The sequence below is a fragment of the Fukomys damarensis genome, unplaced genomic scaffold, assembly GCF_012274545.1.
Source record: "Fukomys damarensis isolate Sample0158 unplaced genomic scaffold, DMR_v1.0_HiC HiC_scaffold_10, whole genome shotgun sequence".
NCBI classification, from domain to species: domain Eukaryota; kingdom Metazoa; phylum Chordata; class Mammalia; order Rodentia; family Bathyergidae; genus Fukomys; species Fukomys damarensis.
Window position 1 is genome coordinate 38,149,196 of NW_022900922.1, and position 14,327 is coordinate 38,163,522.

The 14,327-nt window shown below is 49.4% G+C and overlaps 1 protein-coding gene across 1 annotated transcript in view; it reads right to left on the reverse strand.

The window, feature by feature from the left end:
- Irf4 (interferon regulatory factor 4) overlaps positions 1–7,711 on the reverse strand; it is a 32,490-nt gene extending 24,779 nt beyond the window's left edge. The window contains exons 1-3 of the mRNA XM_033761795.1: positions 7,607–7,711; positions 6,108–6,170; positions 2,762–2,892 (exon numbers count right to left, since the gene is read on the reverse strand). Coding sequence (XP_033617686.1) covers positions 2,762–2,892; positions 6,108–6,170; positions 7,607–7,711 — 299 coding nt within the window. The remainder of the gene's footprint in view (positions 1–2,761; positions 2,893–6,107; positions 6,171–7,606) is intronic.
- Between the last annotated feature and the right edge of the window lie 6,616 nt (positions 7,712–14,327).

Sequence of the window (14,327 nt, forward strand, 5' to 3'; positions counted from 1 at the left end):
GGAAAAAAAAAAAAAAAAAAAAAAAAAAAAAAAGCATCTAACTTATACAGAAGAGCATTTTGAGTAAGCTTCTAGATAGATTAATATGCTTTATCTTGAGCAATCAGCATGTCATTGTAGTCCCTGACAACACAGTCATGTTCATAAATGAATTCTGGGCTGCTTTTAGTCATGTTCAATGAAAATGATCTGAGAGGAAATTTGGGGAATCTTAAAATGGTTAATTTTGAAAATTTTTATTTATATGAAGAAGTTTTTATATTACAAATTATATACCTTTCTTTATTTGATGATTTTTTTCTCTTTCCTGGATTTAAAAAATAGCATCTGTAATAAAGGACCCTAATATATTCTTTACATATTACAACATTCTGAATTTCTCAACATTTTTTTCACAGACATTTCCTAATTCCTTCAATATTTTTCCTTTGAAAATCAGTGAAGTGGCTCCAAGTATGACCAGGGTCTAGGGGAATGTAGCAGCTGCCTTCATGCATTGGAGGGCCTGTAGGTCCCATCTGCTTCCTCTTCTCTATGCTTCATGTGCCGTCCTCCTTGGGTCACCTGAGCATGCACTCCTGCTCTGCCCAGGCTCCCAGTCCTGTGCAGAGTTCAGGTTCAGCCAGCGAGGCAGAGACGTCCCGACGCAGGCTGGCCCTTACCCTGCAAAGACAAGGCCTGATGTTGGTAGCACCATTTTTGGGACAGCCGGAGTCTGGGTAAAGCCTGGTGTCCTGGGGTCTGCGATTTATCTGAACATAGCATGCACTATGTGGCACCATGGAAAAGCTGTGATGAGGCTACTGTGAAGGGGGCACGAACAGCACGGTGCATACACGACGTTCTCCAGTGGGGAGGCAGAGTGGACAAAATGGGAGAGGGAAGGTGTAGGAACAGGAGCAATGGGCAGAAGCTAGAGAAAGCATCAGGGATAGGTGACATTTGACCCGCAACTTGTAGTCCGGGACTCCACACAGCAGGAGGAGGGGTCAAGGGATGGTCACTCCAGGCTGAGTGTGGCCAAAGTACGTGTGTGACAGACAGGGCTCTGGGCAGAATGCAGCCCTCAGGAGCACCACCATGGCAAGGAGGAGCTGGTAGTGCAGAGGGGGGGTCTGTTCTCCTTCAGTGTCACCAGTCAGAGTCTTCTGGGGTACCAGCCAAGGGCTGGGATTCAGCCCTCACACCTAGGGATTTATATTTCCATCAGACAGCTGAGGATTCCGATGTGGGTGGACTGAGGTGCACATGGTGAGAAGGACACAACTGTGAGAGAAGGGGTGAAAGAGCACAATAAAAGTTCTGGAGCTGGGCAGAGGACAGTGGCCATGCCTATAATCCCAGCTCTTTGGGAGGCTAAGGCAGGAAGTTCGAAAGTTGGAGCCCAACCTGAGCAATTTAGGAACTTCTCAAAATAGAAAATAATAAGTGGCTGGGGAGGTAACAGCATGAAGGCCTTGGGCTCACTGCCAGTACCACTCTCCTGCAGGTTAGGCAGGTGGGCCCAGGTGTGCACATCCAGGGACAGAGGAGTGGCGGCCTGCCTTGAGCATGGTAGAAATTGTGGCGAACCCCAGGCTTCTTCTTTTCCCTGCCCCTAATTTGTCAGGCTGGGCCTAGGAGGTCAGGAGAAACTAGGTTTCCTGACGTGTACACTGATCACTTCCCCCTGGAGGGTTCATTCAGTGTGGGCCTGCAGCCACCTGGGCGAGGAGGCCAAGGTGGCTTCTTTCAAAGGCTGTGGCAGGCGCCTATTCATGGGAAGTAAAGGCCACTCTGTGTGTCCTGAGGCCTTGAGGGGGCATGACCAGCGCCTGCAGGGGGAGGAGGGGGCACAGGGCTGTGCCAGAGAGGGGACCGCATGGGAAGCATTTTTCTCCATCTTTCATTCAGGAGCTGCCAGGAGGGTGCCCAGAGGCAATCACTTCGGTGAACGCTGCCAGGCCCTTCTGCCTCCCAGGGAGGCCACACCATCCTCAGCATACACAGCCGCGCAGCCCTGCTTGCCGGTCATGTGTTACTTCCCCGGCTCCTTTGGGTGTTTGTGTGAGCACCTCGGGGTGGAGGGAGGGCTTATTTCTTTTGACCTCCTCCATCACCAACACTAGAATGGAGTCTGCACATATCAGGTGCTCAATATATGCTTCTGGATATAGGAAATGAGTGACTGATCGCTGAAAAGAGAAAGAAAATCCAGAGCCATTTAAAGGAGAGCGCGAAGGTCAACAACCAAACCTATAGAACTTCCAGAGCCGGAGGAGTACAGATTCAGTATCTGTGACCCTTGGAAATAATTTAAATATCTAACCATGGGAGGACAGCGAGCTACACGGTGTATTCACACAGTTGGAAAATTCTATGTATGAAAATTTAGTTAGTTTGGGGAAAATGCTTATTCCGCGAGGTTGAGAGAAGACAGCAGATGCAAAATGACATGCATGATATGATCTGAACTCTGAGAAAAATGTTCAAGAGTGAGGGAAATCCCCACCATGTTGCCAACATGTGCGGCAGGACCATAAAGTACTTATACAAAGGGTTCTTAGCTCTATTTTTTCCTGAATTTCACACTTTTTGAGGAGATAAATATATATAGTATCAAAACAAGTGATATCTTCTCAGGAACAGAACGGTAAAAGGCAGCAACACTGACTGACCCCATCGGTTACTAAAATCTGAGGACAAGTCCTTTACTTTTACTCAATTCCTCCATCTGCACAGGCCCTACTCGCTTGTTCCACTGTAGAATCGAGTCCCTGACCTGTCTCTGAGGCTGGTTACATCTACCTCCACGTTAAAGCCCTTGCCTGGGATGCTGGCTTTACCTGAAGCTCCTAGCAGGGAAGCATAGAGCCCACGGCCAAAGCTCAGAGCTGCTGCCTGGGTTAAGCACTGGGGAAACACAAAGGTTTACCGGAGCGTGGTTCCTGCTTCTGTTGCTTCTCGGCCACTGGCTCTAGCTCTCCACCTGCATTCACCTTGGAGGGGACACCCAGAGCCTCCTGGCCCTGGCCTGTGCATGGTGTCTGGCCTTGGGCTAGCCCTGCCCACACGCACGTGCCACCGTGTCCTCCTGCTGGGCTCTCTCCTTACTGGTGCCACTGCCTCAGTCCTGCTGATCTGAACCAAAGCTTGAAAGATTTTGATCTCCATGACACAGACTGTTCTCATGACCTCAGATCCAGTGGCCTAGGCTGCCCTCTTGAACTGTCCCTAACCCTCACTGCTGTCCCCTCCCCACATGTCTTATCTGAAGATACCAGTGTGCTCTACAGCTGTGGCAGGCAGAGTCTCTCCATCCTGGCCCAGATTCAACCGCAGTGTCCTCTGTCTGGATGGCTCAGTCTAACCCACTTTCCTCTAAAGGGTTGTACCAAGGTCAGAGGACACCCATGGGCATTTTTAAGAGCTATGTTCCATCAAACTTAAAGTTTTCCATACTGTAGTTAATATCTACAAGTAGCATAACATGAATATCCCCGGCATTTGCTTCAGTCAGATTCTCTCTCCTCCCCTCATCCTCCTCTTCCTCTTCCTCATCTTCTCTCTCTCTCCCTCTCCCCCTCCTCCCTCTCTTTCATTCCATTGACTGAATTTCTATTACTTCACCAAAACACTGGAGATGATGAACCTAGGAAGGAGAGGTTTATTTGGCTAAGGGTTTCACAGGTTTCAGTCCAAGGTGCCTGGGCTGTGCTGCTTGTGTCTGGGGCCCATGGTGGCAGTGCCCGGTGGAGAAGGACGCCCTGTGGCCAGGAGACAAAGTGAGAGACACAGGCAGAGAATGCGGGGCAGTTGTCCCCTCCGAGGGCGTGTGCCCCTTGAGCCAGCTTCTTTCCATCAGGCCTCACTTCCTGCAGGCCCCTCTGCCTGCCAAGGTCGCTGCAGGCTCAGGAGCAAGTCTGTAACACGGCAGTGGGGACCCCTCCGAGCCACAACATTTGTGGGGAATAATGTGACGTTTTGATATATGTGTGCATGGGAAATGGCTAAGTCTAGCTAATTAGTATGCACTACCATATTTGTGTATTTATTTGTGTTAAGAATACTTGGTCTGCCCTTTAAGTAGTTTTCAAAGGTAAAATTCATTGCTCTTAATCATAGTCTCCAAATCTCTTAAACACATTTCTCTTGTCTACCTGCAGTTTTGTGTCCTGTGCCCCCGCCGCCATGCAGCCTGGCCCAGCCCGTGTCCACTCTGCTGTGCTCTGCTTGTGAGCTGGGGTCCTGAACTCCACACAGGGGTGAGACCCTGCGCTGTCTGTTGTTCTGAGCCTGGCTTGTTTCTCTTCACACGAGGTCCTCATGTCCATGTGCATTGTTGGGATTTCACTCTCCTGTGCACCTGGCTTCTAATCTTTGATTTGTGCAGTATTAATTATATTTACATGCTGTGCAAAAGGAACTGAAATGTATTCCTCCTGTCTAACTGAAATTTTGTGTCCTTTGGCTCACATGTCCCGAATCCCTTCCCCTTGGCCTCTGGCAACCACCTTTCTGCTCTCTACCTCTGTGAGTTCAACTACCTTCCATTCCCAATAAGTGAGACCAGGTGGAATTTATCTTTCTGTGCTGGGTTTATTTTAGTTGGAGCAATGTTCTCAGGTTCATATACTTAGTCACATTAATGCTTTTCTTCTTTTTAAAGGCTACATATTATTCCACTGAGGATATGTACATACTTTCTTAATCTATTCTTTCACTGATGGACATGAATTTGATTTCTTGTCTTGGCTGTTGTGAATAATGCTGAAATAAACACAGGAGCGGAGGTATCTCTTCCTCATACCATTTCATTTCTTTGGATGTATGTCTGGTCACAGGATTGCTGGATCATATGGAAGTTCAATTTTTGGATTTCTGAGTAACAGCCACACTACTTCCCACAGTGGCTGCACTAATTCACCTATCCACCCCAGTGCACAGTGGTTTGCTTTTCTCCAAAAGGTATGTTTTTAATCTTTGTGTATTTCCCTCATTGTATCTTATTTCCCCTGAATGAGCCCCACGGACAAGAATAACATTTTCCATTTTAAAAATTATTTTTCCCTCAACTTAAATAGTGCTCTTCAAAAAGCAAGCTACTTGAAAGACAAAATGAAGTATAAAGTTTGCACAAATTTTCAAATAAGGCACATTTTTTATCCTGCTGTTTGTTAAAAATAAAGAACTTTGGTTTGTGCTGTCCTGACTGTTCTAGGGTGGTCAGATTGTTGCTGTTTCCCTGTCCAGGTCACTTTGCCCGTGCAGCGGTGAGAGGTGCACTGACCAGGCTTCACCTCCTGCCAGGATGGGAAGAGCCTCCTCGCCCCAGGAACTGTGTTTTAGGGAAGCAGATCCTTTGTCTTTTTTTTGAGTCTTTCTTAGTCGTTGCATCCCAGACACTTTCTATAACTGCAGAATGTTTGCCTTGGGTGGAGGTCAGAATATCCTTGGCAGAAACCCCACTGATGCCGTGCCTCCCTTGGCAGGTCATTAGTGTTACTCTCCCCTGGGTTGAGGTGGTGTCCCAGGGTCCCTCACAGAAGGGTCACTGGTTTTCCTGTCTGTTCACTCCATGTCTTGGAGGAGGTGAGCTGAGATGATGCAAATGTCCAGTTTCTATTTGGCTCCGTCCCTCGTGAGTTTAGTGGCCCTCAGCGTGTCCCTCTAGCAGCAACTGCTGCTGTAATCTTTGCCAGTTGGTGATTTTGTATTTTCTTTGTTAATTGTGCAATTTGTTAACCTGATTTCTTCTACAAGGAAGAACTGCCCCTTCTTTCTATTTTATTTCTTCCTTCAATTATTTAGTACCATTATATGGACTCCTGGATATTTATTTTGTAGATTAGAATTCAATATTCTCATTATTTATTTTCTTGCTCAACTTGTTCCAGTTTGGTCCATTGGGAGCTCCTTTGGTTTGGCCCAGTGGCCTCTTGCTATGGCCCTTTCTTTTTCAAACACACCCATGTTTAATGCCCCAGTAAATGTCTCGGGCTCATCTGGTGTTTTCCCTGTTCAAGTTCTGGAATCACCACTTCTCAATGAAATCCATCCTCATCGGTAGGGTCTTTTGGTCCTCACCTTCTGGTGGAGATGCCGGCCCTGGAGAGGAGAGGTCTTACTTGTCTGGATACATCCCATGACACCCAGAGCTGCACGATGAACATCTTGGAGCCCACAGGGTCCTAGCAGAACAAGGAGAAATTGGCTCAGCCCTGTTGCTGTTGGTGGATCTTTGTCCCTCTGCTAAACAGAGACCTGGAGCTTGGCCAGAGAAGGAATTTGTGGCTTTGGAGCAATTCCAGCTTCTGCCAGCCTGAGGAGCTTGACAAGAGCAACCCAACCTCTGTCCTCCTGTTTCTAAAAATAGTTCTTAAGCAAACGGGATCCAGGAGAGCATAGGTGCTCCACAGAGCCGACCACGCCAGAAACAGGGACATGGCACAGGGCGTCCCTCAGTGAAGGTCAGCATTTTATACGCAGCACTGACGCAGATTCTGAAGGGGTCATGAGAATTCATTTGTCAGATTTATAAGCCAACAATCAGGAGCCAGGCAGTGTGGCAGGGCTGTCCAGCTGAGAGCATTTGGCCTGAGATCTAGTTCAATGTGAGGGGCCCCAGGGCTGCGGAAATAGAGCAGCTCAGTGTGTCCATAATGAAGTCATTTAAAAAAGTACTCAGATTTTTTAAATCATTGGAGAAGCATTCTAACCAAACTTTTCAAAAAGTCTGAACAACACCATATAGGCCAGAGCAGTCTCTCCATTGTTAAAAAAAAAAAAAAAGGAGATTCACTGCTTGCGTTCAAATTCGTGGTGGCACGATGCAGCATAGTGGCCGGCTGTACTTCACAGGAAAATCCAAAGGCTTCAGGATCTCTCAGCTCTGCGTCCTGACCAGGCTGGGAGGTCAGGGCCCGGAAGCAGCCTGCTCACCTTTGGGAGTCCTGGAGGAGTGAGCACAGAGCTGGAGTTTCCCCTCTGCCACTCTGACTGGTTGTGGCTCTCAGCCTCTCAAGTACTGGTTGCCTCTTCCTTCCCAAGCATCTGCTAGGCACTGTGTTCTTCACCAGGTCCTAGGGAGAGATGGTAGAGACAGAAGCAAGACAGTTGAATTCCTTTCTCTCACTAGCTATGCACATTTTGAGGGTGCCAGGGACAGAACTCATGCACGTTAGACCAGTGCTCTGCCCCTGAGCTGTGCCCCCAGCCCCTGTGCTTTTTACTTCAGCATGGACTGGTAAACTCATTTTATTCTACAGTTAGAGTCCAGGTCCGGGTCATTTACTATTCTGCTCTGCTTGCCCCAGCGTATGGCCTTGGCGCTGATCCCTTAGAGAACTGGGTGCCTTGGGGGAGGTCCCCACCCTTCCTGAATGGGTCCTGCTTGAAGATCCAGCAGGCTCCACCCTGGCCAGCTGAGGTGGAAAGTGCAAAGGGAGATGAAGGCCACCTTTGAGGAAGCGAAAGAACGTTGCAGCCACACTGCAGGGCGTGTGGTGGAGGAGGCCACTGCCATGAGGCTTCACAGGAGTGAAGGCACTCACACTCATTTGGCGGAACTGAAGCCACTGAAGGTTTGCAGTAGAGCAAGTTGGAGGACTCAGGAGGTGACACCCACTAACCCAGTGTCTGCGCACAGGAGGGTCGAGTGAGGAGCGGCCTGCTGATCCTGGTGCTGCTGCAGCCCCTGTGGCTGTGCCTGCCGCTCCTGTTGCACTGCCATAGCCAACTGCACTGTTACTGTTGCTGCAGTTTACTGCTCCTCCTACTATTGCTGCCTGCTGGGGTTATGGCTTCTGCTGCTGCCCCTGCTGTTACTGGTAACACTCCTGCTGCTTCGCTATTCTACTACTACTTCTACTCTTACTGCGACTGCTACTGCTATTACCATTACTATCATTGCTGTTACTACCAATATTGTCATTACTGCTACTGTTACTACCACTGCTATTACTGTTACTACTTTACTGCTTTTATTCCTGCTATTGCTGTGGTTACTGCTCTTACTACTACTGCTTCTCCTGCTGCTATTGCTACTACTACTGCTGCTGTTACCGCTGTTACCACTACCATTGTGGCTCCTACTATGGCAGCATTTCAGGTTGAGACAAACATGAAAGGGTGTGCTGATCATTCTCTCAGAGACTGGAGACCTCGCCAGGTCTCTACTGTGTCTGCTGCTGCTGCCACATAACCATTATTCCTGCTGCCTCATCCACACCTTTGTAGTGAAGCCCTGCATGGGAAGCTGTTCTCAAAGTTTCCTTTCAGGGAGCTCTTTGCATATCTGCAGAGTCCAGACTGGATCTTAGCTGTCCATTCCCTTGTGCTGATTCACAGGGGGGTCGTTCAGTCCCTGTACAGTATTGGGACCCCGGACAGTTTGCCTGCACAACCTCTGGACCATAGGAGTTTAGGTTTGGAGACAGTGGACTTAGATCCATGGCCACCAGGGCCCACAGCTCCTGTGAGTGTGGTTACCTGTTTCTATTCTGCTCTTAGTTCAGCAGGACACAATTCAGTGGAAACCGCCATGTGCTGGCCTCTGTTTTAGTATGCAGCAGGGCAGAGTGGTGCCCAGCTTGCCTGTGGGTCAGCAGAGCCGTAGCACAGTCTCTGAGAGAATAATCTGCACACCCATTCCTGCAGGTCTCTGCCTGAAATGCTAACCAGGGAGCGGAAGTAACCTTCAGCCCACAGAGTGACAGCAGCCTGGCATGGTGTGTGTGATGCGCCAGGTGTCCCTCTGAGGAGGCCTCTGTGCACAGGCGGCATCTTCTGCAGACTGTGGGCTCTGATTTTAAGTGCACAGCCCCAGAGGGAGCTCTGGCAATGGAACTGAATGAAAGGCGACACTCAAAGTGCACAAGGGATGGGACACGGCGGAGCTGGCTCTTTCCCTGGGTGCACACTCCTTGTCTGCTCTCTCTCTCAGGAGGAAACAGCTGCCTGCATCAGCTCCGAGGAGAAGCCGGCCCACCTGCATTTGAGGTACTCAAGCCTGCTGTCTGAAATACAAGTTGTCTTTGTTCGTGGACACTGGACCTCCCCAAGTGTCTGGTGCTGGCATCAACGGTGTCTGTACTGGGCTGCACAGTGGAGTTCGGAGGCCAGGTGCCCCTTGCATCCCACACTCCCAGCCAATAGCAGCCAGGCCAGCAGCAGGCTTTAGTAAAGGAGCCTTCCCAACCCCCCGGGCACAGATGATGAGATGTTACCCCAGCCTCAAAGACCCCAAACATGTCCCGGAGACACGGTGATGGGGAACCGGCTCTGTGTTTCTGCCTGGATGATGATTTTTCTGTAGGGAGAGCTTCACCATGAGGAATTCGGATCTGGGGGTGAAGCCCAGGAGGCAGCTCAGGGCCGCAACTCCATGCAGGGAGGCCTCTGTGTCCACTGGATCCCGAGGACACCAGGCAGAGGCCCAGCGGAAGTGTGTCCTGTGCCCTCCATCATGCCCAGACCTGGCCCTGCCCTCCCGGGGGCCACTGCTACTGCAACCTGGACCCACAACCACTACTATTCCTAGCCTTCTCTGTGCACCTGTGAATTCTGCCTGATACTCCTATAGAATCTGTATTTGACTTGTTTAGAAATTATACGCATCATTATATGTTTACCTTTAAAGAAAAAAGGAAAGATGACAAGACTTTAAATGATCGATTCTTACAGTGGGAATCTGGCTGCTTGTGGCTTTGTGCATTGTATATTTTGGATTTCTTTCCTTTAAAAGAGCCAGTAAATCTCGAGACCCTGGTGGTTGACTGCCCCTCCACCCTGTGCCATTCAAACTCCAGAGCTGGGAATCTAGACTCGCTGTGGGCTCTGGGGGCTCCCAGTTGTCACCAAGGGTGAGGGTGTGGGAGCCACAGGGGATGTGGGCGTTGCCCCCAGAGCCACCTGGGCAGCCCCAGAGTCCTGGCTCCTCCACTTCTCATGATGTAGCCCTGAGTGAGTCTGAGGCTAAAGGACCTGCAGTACCAAGCCTTCTGCAGGCTGGCACGGTGGAAAAGGGAGGGGAGGGGAATGGGGAGGAACTAGGGGGCTGCTGCTGTCTTTTCCCAGCAGCTATCCTTCTTGCTCCGATGGAGTGAAAATGAAAGAGTCTCCTTCCATTCAGGGGTCACCGCAATTTCCTCCTAAGGACAGTCGGGTAAGGGTTAAAGCCAGTTGTCAGAAGGCCTCATGCAGGGCTGACCCCTGCCTTCCCTCACCCTCTTGCTGTTTTTCATGATGAGATCCCTCACTCTTTACCCTGAGGAGCACAGCACAGGCTGCATGCTGCCCCCTGGGTTGTGCTGTGGACCTCCCAAGACTGTGCCACAATGCCCATGCTGGGCACTGCAGGTAAATCCAACTTGTATTTGTCAATCAAAAACAAAGGAAAATGGGTGGAAGTGCTGTGGTGTCTGGTAGAGAGCAGATGTTCTGCTCAGCTGTGCGAAGCAGAGTTGGCCAAGGCTGCAGGAGATGGGATTTCACCACTTGGGATTGACATCACTGTGCCTAAGTGGGGTAAACGCGACTGGAGTGCCAGGGGCCCATTTAAAGAATAAAGGTAACTGAAATCCTCTTATTTACAAAATAAAATGCTTCCCAAAAGACCTACAAATGAGCCCAGCAGCACAGAAGAAAGACTGGCAAAGCAGAGGGGTGCCTCGGCTGAAGCCAGACTCCCCTGGGAACTCGGCTGAGGGCAGGGGCAGCCTGGCCCTGGGGCAGAAGTCTGACTGCCAGGCCTTCCTACCAAGGGAGGGCATCCCCAGCAGAGGAGCAGCCGCCATGGACCCCGCCCAGGAATCCTCAGCGTGGCCTCTATCCATCAGCACCAGACAGAGGAGAGAGAGACAAAAGCTGATAGAGAATAAGGGGGAGCCACATCTGCTTTTCTTCCTAGGTGTGGCCCACCTCCTCTTTTGTTTCAGGCGGGTTTTTAAACATACAGATGATGTGACCCAGGTGGCCCTTCCGGGGAAAGTCACGTGGTCTCGCAAGGAGAAACACACAGTGTGCGGAGCGCAGGATGGGACGCCAGGCCCAGGGCTCCCCTTCCTGGGCCTCGCTTCCTCCCTTCCTCTGGCAGGCGGTGCTTCCAGAACAGGGACTCTGTCGCAGCTGTGAAGCCTAGAAGACTGCGTGGTATGGACCAGCCTCCTGGCTAACACTGTTGAAAGAAAGAATGAACTGAAAAACTGTTCCCAACTCGGCATCTAAAAGGACATTTATCTAACAGGTCTTGGTGGTGAATCGGTGTGACCACAGCAGTGACGTCAGAGGACCAGGAGTGCCGACCGGGATGTCAGCACACACTGTTGTGAGTGGAGAGCCCTGTGTGACGGTGCCATTCGCGTAATCTGTGTCCCTGCGTCCTGCACCCTGCGTGGACAGGCAGCAGGAGCGCGTTGTCAAGATGTGGAGGATGCTTATCTCCAGGCCAAGGGACATAAACACACAAGGTGTGATCAAGTTACCTGGTGAATGTTTAAAATTTTAAAATTATTACGGTAAAAATCTCATTGCTGTTAATCCCCCTCACAATCCCCCTCCTCACTTCCCACACATGCTTGGTTCTTGTCACTTTCGAAAGCAGTTCTGGAGTCCTCTTTCCTGGGTGTCTCAGTGAATGTGACTACCGAGAGCCACTGACAAAGGTATAAAGACGCCATCCTGTGTCCGCATCCGCCGCACACGCAGGCCAAGTTGCGGGTCTTCCTCAAAGTCAAAATAAGCATGCAAGGTAAACATTTTGAATTGATTTAGGACACGGAGGCAGCTTTGACAGCACAGCTACAGACATGAAAGAGCATCCAGGGCTGCCTGGAAAATGCAAGAACAATGCAGTAAGTGAGCAGGAGGGAGGGGAGTGTCTGAGGCAGATGGGCAGCACTGTTTTTTACAGTAAAATATTAAAAAATTAAACTTTCATTGTATTTTTGATCACACGTCATACGTACTATTTCAGCAATGAGCACATGTGTAAGTGCTGCAGAGAGTGGGGTGGAAGATTAAATTGATCATACTTCAGGGATACCAAGGCATTTAAGGGGCTGCAGTGTTCATGTGAGGAGTTGTGTCATTTTTAAGGCAGGATTTCTTTTATACTGTTTCTCTCTTTGGAATTTTGGACACAGAGGAAATTTGGACTCACTCTGAACTCTATCTTACTAGCACAAGGTTCTGGGTTAACCATCCAAAGTATAAGCTTTCTCAGCTGGAACACAGATGTAATTCCCGTCTCGCAGAGGCAGACTGACTTAGTTACCTTTCTCTCTTGTTGCTGAGACAAAATACCTGACACCCACAGATAGAAGAGAAGCGGTTTATTTGGCTCACAGTTTGGAGAGATTCAGTCCTTAATGGGCTGGCTCCAAGGCAGGGTGGCAAACAGGCCTGGCAGAGGAGAAACAGGACAGTAAAGGCAACAGGAGAAAACTGCCAGTATCTCCCGGCCCCTTTTATCTTATTCAGACTATGTAGGGCAGGCAGCACTCACACCTTAATCCTAGTGCCCTTGAGCCTAGCATTGCATCAGGAATCAACTCCAGCATCACACACTCAAGATGAAGGCTATGACCACGTGAGGCTTTGGGGGACATCCAGACCCAAACTGTAACACAGACCATGTACAAAGTGCTTACATGATTCTGGGGAATGGTGTCCATATGTATGATGCATGTCAGTATGTGTGTGCTCACATGCATAGTGTGTATACATGTGTCTTAGTTCAGATTCCTTTTATCTTTCTCCCTTCCTCTCTCTCTTTTCTTCCTTTCTTACTTTCTTTTTCACTCCCTCCCTCTTTCCCTCACTTCTTTCCTGCTTTTCTCTTTATTTTTTCCTTTGTGCCTTTCTCGTGGTCCTTGGGATTGAATTTAGGAACTCAGCACTGAACTATGTCCTAGTCCTATCTATCTGTCTGTCTATCTATCTATCTATCTATCTATCTATCTATCTATCTATCTATATTTATTTATTTATTTTGAGACAGGTCTCAAAAGTTGGCCACCCTGGGCCCTCGCTTACCATCCTCCTGCCTCAGCCTCCCAGAGTGCTGGGATTACAGGCAAGTGCCACTGTGCTGGCTCTTCCACCATACATTTCTGGCATGCCCAGAAGGACAGAGGACACTAAAGTGGCAAAGCCAGAAGGGCCCATGTGCCCCCATCCCAGAAGCAACTCCCCTTTGGCAGCCCTGTCTGCTTCTTCCATCCTTGCCTGGCGCAGAAGAGGGGTCAGAATTCTGCTGTTTATTTGCCAAATTCCCAAAGGTCCCTTCTGCTAAGCACAGTTCCCACCCACATCTCATGGGGCTGCTCTGACCTCCAAGCAGACACTTTGCTGCTAATTCATCACCCCGGACAGCTCCAGAGGAGTGAGAGATAGAATTGTACCTCTTCGCCCTGGCCCACTCCAGAGGGGATCAGTTGAGCAGCCAGCAGGGCCCCGGTCTCACATGAAAGAAACTCATTTAATTGATTTATTCTTACTTCCAGAGGGGTTTTATGCTGTGTCAGTCAGGGTGATAAGGACTTACTCAGTTTTGTTTTTTTAGATCTGTTTTCTTTCAAACTCTGCCCCTTGTAAACTTTATTCCTTCACATTGAGATGAACACAGTGGATTCAAAATTCTGGAGCTGTTCTGACAAAACACAACCAGAGTGCAGGACACTGGTGCCTGCACGAGATCATGGTTCAGTGGGCTGCCTGGCAAGCTGGGTGCCCCAATACTACTCCAACACAAGGCACCCAGCAGCCTCCTTGCCTTCCTGTGTCTGAGCCACTCCCAGCCGACATCCCTTGCTGTTGTTTTTTGCTGTGCATTCAAGACCAGGTTGTGTTAAGCTCTCAACTAGGAGGCACATATTGAACTTTCTTTCCACATCTTTCTCTTCAGTGTACAGTGCAGACTACCAAATAATACTCTAAGTGATTCCAGAATTTACCCAAATGGTAAAATCAAGCAAACAAACCAAAACTAAAACCATCAGTTTCACAAGAGTTTGCATTTGAAACACACATAAAAGAAGAAATTCCAAGGCAATCAATTCAAAGTTCCAACGCAAGAATCCTATGTGCTATGTTCAGAAGAAAGGGTTATGTCAGGTACCACTTGGCTTTATTTGTGCATCTCCCCGCAGAGAGAAGTGGAAATTCAGTGACGTCTAAAACAGGGTCCTCAGCCTCAGCAGTACTGACACTCCTGGGGCAGAGGCGGTCCTGAGTACTGCAGAATGCTCTGCAGCATCCTGGGCTCTTTCTACCAGATGCCAGCAACCGCCCATCCCAGGTGTGACAGCTAAACTGTCCCCAGTCCCTGCCACAGGTCCCCTGAGGGG